Consider the following 7206-nt stretch of genomic DNA (forward strand, 5'->3'; position numbering starts at 1 on the left):
TTAAAGAAGTGCGTCTTATAATTCCGAAGCATCTTGCATATGGATTAACTCTGGTTCTGTTCACTGGTGTCCAAGCGTTGTTTAGAGATACACGGTGCTCTGTCAAAATGTCACTTTGTTTTTTTACGAGTTGCAGACAAGGTTGGATTGTAAATACGCTAACATGGCTAACAAATAGCGATGTCAAACTGTTTTTTTCCTGTTACTATCAAGGTTGAAGTTAGTGTAGTCACAGTGACGTTAGTTTTAGCTGCATCAGTCTGTTTTGTTCTTTTTACGTGCTACTCTTTATGTTCAGCTTTAATATCCAACATTAAACAAAAGTTTTTTCAAATAAATGTGATTCTTCTCATCAAAAATGTCGGATTTATAGGGGAGTTACAGGTGTTATGAATACGCTAACGTGTTGTAATGTTGGGCTGCGTTTTTTTATGTGTTACTATCAAAGTTGGGAGTTAGCATTTTAGTCACAGTAGCATTAGTTTTAGGCATATCAGTTTGTTTTTTATGTGTTTCTATGAAGGTATTGAGTCACAGTACTGTCACTTTTAGCTGTATCAATCTATTTTTTTACGAGTTATTATCATAGTTGGGAGCTAGCGTAGTCACAGTAATGCTAGTTTTAGCCCTATCAGTCTGTTACGTACTACTCTTTATGTTCAGCATTTAAATCCAACATTAAACAAAAGGCTTTTTCAAATAAATAGGATTATTTCTCTTCATGACTTGAGGTTTTTTTGAGGAGTTACAGGAATTGTGATATGCTAACGTGGCTAACACTTTTTACGTGGCTAACATGTAGCATGTTACAAACATGTTATTAACTGTGATAAAATTGACTTACAGACTTTTCTTTGACTCTTTTGTCTCATTTAATGACTGTATGCATATGTGCACAAATAGTGCTGAAAAAACGATACGCTAGATGATACTGTCATTCCAAACCTCACCATGGTAGCAAAGTTCAGCTTTTCCTCACCCAGTTTTCACCCTCCTAAACGGCTGTTTCTGTTTGAGTTCATTACTGGGTTTCAGCCTCTGTGTGACATTGAGGATCATTAGCACTTGTTTGGGATAATTGGTTCGTCATCCACTTGATAATAACCCTACAAATCCCTGACTTTGCAAGTGTGCAAATGAGAATTGAAGCTGGTTTAAAGGCAAAAGGTAGAAACATCACATATTGATTTAAGGTTTGTTTTTTTTACACGCTGCACATTTAAAATTTTATAAAAAATAACAGTTATTATTTACATTTTTTTAAATGTATCAATTTAAATTTTATCTTAAGCATTTTATCACACCAGATTAAATCTTTTGTACAGCAGTGTAGATATAAAAAGGTTTGTATGTAAATAATAAAACAGTACCTGTCAATATATTGAAGAAAACTACAGGCCAAGAAATATAGGAGTTTTTTAACTTTTGATATTTTTTTCCTATTTTTTTTCCGAGCTTTGATCTCATGCTGAAGTTGAAACGGTTTGCATCACGACTCAATAAAAGCTCCTTCTGAGCCTCGCTAGGAGTTACTCACCTGTGACTTTGTTCTTTTAGCCGCTCTCAGGCTCTTTGTGCCATCAGCTGAGAAATGTTAGGACTGCCTGTGACATTTCCAGGCGTTGTGTGATATGTGGAGGGAGAGGGTTCAGATTTTTTTTATATTTTATACTAATCAGTTACAACTAGTTCTATGTAGTTCTTTAACTTTATCTAAAAAACAAATAAAATAAAATTAGTTAACACTGATACCAGTTAGGGTTGAAAATTAGCGTTATAGAAAGGAAAGGACATCAGTTAAGGATGTCCATAAAACATAGATGTAAGATATGGTATACTCTTTGTCAGTTGTGTCAATACAGATGTGACTGTAACAAATACATATATCTATAAATCAACACTTTTGAATAAACTAAAAGAGGATCAGGCAAATTAGATTTAAAGTTTTAAATAACTATAATAATTGTAAGTGTTGTTGGAGAATTTAAATACTTGGATTTTTTATTTTATTTTTTTGCAGCAATGTGCTTTAATATATGAGAGCTTTTATTAAATTACTGATCTGTATTACTTGGGATGTTTTACGAATCTGAGCAACTATTTTGCTTTCAAACTATTTTAGGTTTGCGGGTTCTGAAACTTTCTCGATAAAATTAGCCACAAATATCAGGTCAGGAAATTTCCTTAACATGAGATGTTATGGGTTCATCAGGAGCACAGGCGCCAAAAACCCTCTGAAGTGGACGGTAAAATCCTGCTGGAGAAGGTGGAGGAGAGATGAAAGGGGTCTGCTGCCCCATGACCCAAATATCATGACAGATTATTCAAATGAAGATGGTAGATTTATAGATGAATTCATAAGTAGGAAGAACTCTACTGAACAAAGTTTGCCCAGACGGATGTTCTTCAAATCCTTCTGTTCTGCTAGGTTTCCATGCAAAGTTTATAAGTCTGTTAGTCAGAGTTCAAATCCTGGTGCAAGAATCGTGATCAAAAGTTGACGTAATGAGCAGCAATGCGTCTGCACACCCTCAGAGATCCTATCACCTGGGTCTGAGTTTTGAACAAACTCTGACAGCTGCGTTCAGTGTAAGGAATGTTGACAAAGGCTGTTTTAGCTTCTCTGCTTTTAGTCATCAGTGAGGATGGAGAGTTTGTTTTTTTATTTATTAAAGCATTATGCTCAAGATTTATATCCAACATTAAACATAACACTTTTTCAAATATTGTTTTTCTTAAAAATGTTTTTTGCTGTTTTTTTTTTTAAATACACTTTCAGACTTTCCTAAGTTAATGCTTTTAACCCACAAACAAGGCTCAGATCAGATTAGGACAGAGATATTTATGTCTGTCCTCCAATCATTGGTGTAAAAGGAGTAAAGCTGTCCTGAGAGAGTTCTCTCACTGAAGCATCTCCACGTAAAGAAAAAACCAAAGTGTTGCCGTCTGTCTTCAGGCTCTTAGTAACATGTTTCCTTTCCTCTGGGGTGTGTTTATTTTGCGCTGCAGGTTGTCCTGCACGGGAACATCAGCGCTCTGCAGGAGGAGGTGGAGCAGCTGCAGCAGAAGGAAGCAAACCTCACGGCTCACATCAGCCTGCAGGAAGGTGAGGAAAAAAAAACTCCATCACCGCCATGTAAGGAAACTTTCTCAGAGGGACGCCAGCTTTATTCTTAGCAGCATATTCCTCCTGTGTTGCCATGACGACCATGAGTCAGAGTCAATAAATACAAAAGTGGCTGCTTATGGGATTGGGGAAGCCTCTCTATAAAAGAAAAAAAAAAACTTAACTTATCGTCACAGAGATGTAAACCACAAAAAATGCAGTCCGAGGTTTCCAGATGAAGACAAAAATAGTTAAAAAAAAAAAAAAATGGAGGACCTACTGTGGTATGGAAACACTGCCTTGTTAGTCATACTCTGGATTTAATGAATCAGGCAGGACAAAAAATAATCCATGAGCGCTGGAACAAGAAAACATTTCTCCATGAGTCATAAGACATGCATGCAAATGTAGAGTTAGAGACATTTAAGGGAGTCCTTCATCTTTATCTGATTATATTAAGAAAACAATGCAACAGAAGCATTCAATCAATCACCCAAATGACTTTATGTGGCCACAGGTATGTTCGCAAGCTGCTTTCACAAACATTTCTGTTGGTTTGGTGAAGTTCTGTCAACTTCTGTAATGGGAAGACTGACAAAACGATATTAACTGGCAAAGAAGGAGCAGTGGATGCTGCTGAGCCACAAAAGTCAACAACATTTTTTTTAAAGCATGCCGCCTCAGGACTTTGGATCACCAGAGTCTTGTTCTCTAAAGTGAAAAATCCCTCTTTTCTATCTGGCAGAAACAAAAGTCTGAGTGTGGAAGTTTGTCAGGATGACGATGCAAAATATGAAGATTGGTAGAGGTGTAGTCATGGTATGGGATTGCTTTTCAGGAGCTCCTCCATTTTAGTAAAAAGAACTCTAAACGTCTTTCATCCAGGGGGCGGAGCTAGAACATTTTACATCGGGGACTGGAGGGGGGTAGAAGCCTTTGGAATGGGGGCAAAGAAGAACAGCAGAGTAAAATGCCATTACAAATGAAAGTATCAAAAATATATTTTTATTATTGTTTCTGTTAATTAATATTAAAACAACAGATTATTTCATTCTATTTTATTTTATTTTATTTATTGATTTTATTTTATTCTATTTTTTTAATTCTATTTTTTTGTAATGCAAAAGAAGGGGGGCAGCTGCCCCCCTTTGCCTCCCCTCATAGCTCCGCCCCTGGCCTCGTTAAATTCTGGATATTTGTAGATGGACTCTCTTCCACACCACACAGCCCACCTCCTCACTGCTCCTCAGAGCTCCCAGCCGCTCTGAGGAGGACTGGTCAGCGCTGTGGAATGTGGGTTTCCCTGTCATGCCCTTGTGCACAGGCACTCTTTAATGAAACCTCAGAGAGCACGCTCACATCTTGCTGCCATGCTTCAGTTTATCCAAAAACTGAACACCAGAATTTGTTTCAACCGTTGAAGCTGATACATTTGAACAATCTATAAATGCTTCAGTGTCCCTACATTCTATCCAATCACCTTCTGAAGAACGATCAGCTGGGTCACCTGGCGATGTTCTCATGAGTTTTTGGTCGTTCTGATTCAGTTCCCTGCAGAATCTCATCCATCTAATTTGTATGTGAGGAACTTCACTATTGAATGGTCTAATGTGAGGTGTGTGGTGTGAAATCTCAAGAGTGACTTCCTGTCAGAGCCTCGGTAGCAGCAGCAGCAGCAGCTGAGGGTGGAAACGGATGTCAGTGAAGGTCGACTTCCTGTTGCAAACAGCCTGAGGAAAAACAAATACTGTGTGATTGAGATATGAACAGAGTATTGTGTTCAAGCAGGAGCTAACATCACTTACCTTTTATGTGAGAGTTCTATGACTCACTTAAGGGAACATTTTTGACTTCCTTTTCAGAATTCACTCGAGGCAGCTTCAGAATGTCATGGCTAGTTATTGTTAAAGCCACTGTTTGGAATTCTGAGTTTTGAGTCTGTACCTGAAAGAAAAAACTGTTTTTATTTACTTTACTTTTATTTATGTAATGTGGATCACCTTCACAGCGGAGGGATCCCTGCTACGGCTCCCCTTTAAAAAGCAAGTTCGAACACTACAGCTTCAAATATCCCTAGAATTAGAGGAACATGGAGAAGACGTAGGGATAGGGGAAGAATTTGGATTTGGCTTGGTGTCATAGAATTGCAGAAACCGCAGTTAGTAATTTCTCCTTCATGATCAATTTAGAAACTGATGGTTCTTCTGTGAATTGCCAATGTGAATAGGTACTGATGTATGGTATGAACGTCACTTCCACATCCAAGTCCCTAATTGGTCCAAATTTAACCTGGATTAACTTTTAAAGTGCGTTCAATGGTTGAGCTTTTTGCACAAATAGCCTAAAAACAGACTTAAAAACTTACATAGATATACATGTTCAAGACATTTTTTAATGCAAAAGCCTGAAACGCGCATCAGTGAATGGAACTATGACTGTAAAGCGCTTTGGGCCTTCAGGGAAGGTAGAGAAACGCGATACAAGTATACACCGTTTACCGTATTTACGCATTTACATAGGCTAAGTCCGAATTCTCACCTCAATCCTTAACTACTAACTATATATTGTGCGACTATCCATTGTCCTGGAATTTAAAAGCAATTCGGACACGATGCTCATTACTTTATTTTTCGTTTTTCTAAACAACGGATATGACGTCACTGATTTCACTGAGTGAAAATTGAATCAGTACAAAAATTTGACATTTATTTGAGTCCACTGTGTTCTGATGATGAAAATGTGGATGGTTTATCAAAAAATTACATTTAAACACCTTTTATTTTGCTAAAATTGTTCGACCGCAATGCATTTTGTCGCTAATGTAGTAAGCCACAATGCACGCTAGTTTTTTTGCAAAGACTTCTGGGAAATTTCTAGTTCACTCAATTTTGGAATTAGTAGATTTGGAAGCACTACAAAATGGCAAACACAGTAGGTAGGATATAATAACAAAATTTACCTCAGTGTCACAAGACGTTTGACAAAAATGCCTTTAAACTTGGTAAATAACACAATTGAATGACCTTAATTACAAACTAAATCATATTTGTCAACCCAATTATTCTTTTTAAACACTTTGGAGTGGTTCTGGAGTGGCACGCTCAGTTAGACAACAGTTGTTCGATTATTTTCAGCACCTGACTGGTGTTGGTTACTCGTTCCTCATATTGTGTTCGTCTCCTCAATGTCCTCAGAGCGCATGGAGGTCCTGCAGCAGAACATGACCGAGGCCTTCCATCAGACCGAGGCCTGCAACAGCCTGAGGAAGGCGGCTGACAGCCAGACCATGGCGGCTCAGGCTCTCACCAAGGCCTGTGACTCTCAGAAACAGTTCCTGCAAAAGCAGCTGTAGGATTTCTCTACTCTGGTTTGTCATTGTCCCAATCAAGGTTTCTGCTCTCCTAAATTCTGTTTTTGTCTCTTTGCAGTCAAAAGTACAAAGGTGTTGAATGTGACGCTCCTGCACAGAGCAAGCAGGAGGAAAAGTCCCCCCCACCCTCGGGTGACGCTTCCGTTATAGTTCCTGTCTGTGGAGCTCCAGCTCTGATACTGCTTATGTGCACCACTCTGCTGCTCACGACCTGTACGTACCCCGTTTGGTTCTCCTGATTATCTTATCCATTAACATTTATCATTCTTACAGAGGGTTTTGAAGTGCAGCTCAGATTCTCCGACTTTAGTCTAAACCTGCTTTAAACGTCCACTTTTGCTAAGCTGAGCAACCACCATGACTGTTCTCCCCACTCCAGACATGAAAGCTTCATACAGGTCAAATAGAGAGGACGCAGGGCTCCCCCTGCTGGTTAATACTGTTCATAACAGGAATAACATCAGACTTGTTTTTCCTCGACAAAGTCTTGATAAAGTCAAATTAAATGTAAACATTTGCATGAACTGGGTTGGAAAAAATTACCAATAAACTTTATAAGATGCTATAAGAAATTTAAACATTAATATTAATATTTAATGGTGCATTAAAAAGTAGTCTTTTAAACATATTTTTGAATGTTCCCTCATTGAAGATGGAAACTTTTATTATTATTATTATTATAACTATTATTATTATTATTATTATTATTGTTATTATTATTATTATTATT

The 7206-nt window shown here is 37.8% G+C and overlaps 1 protein-coding gene across 1 annotated transcript in view; it reads left to right on the top strand.

Moving 5' to 3' along the window:
* si:ch211-1a19.3 overlaps window positions 1-7206 on the top strand; it is a 15802-nt gene that overhangs the window by 5096 nt on the left and 3500 nt on the right. Inside the window, exons 2-4 of the mRNA XM_024279518.2 lie at window positions 3010-3106; window positions 6301-6454; window positions 6535-6689. Coding sequence (XP_024135286.1) covers window positions 3010-3106; window positions 6301-6454; window positions 6535-6689 — 406 coding nt within the window. The remainder of the gene's footprint in view (window positions 1-3009; window positions 3107-6300; window positions 6455-6534; window positions 6690-7206) is intronic.

This window comes from Oryzias melastigma, linkage group LG4, assembly GCF_002922805.2.
Source record: "Oryzias melastigma strain HK-1 linkage group LG4, ASM292280v2, whole genome shotgun sequence".
In the NCBI taxonomy this organism is placed as follows: domain Eukaryota; kingdom Metazoa; phylum Chordata; class Actinopteri; order Beloniformes; family Adrianichthyidae; genus Oryzias; species Oryzias melastigma.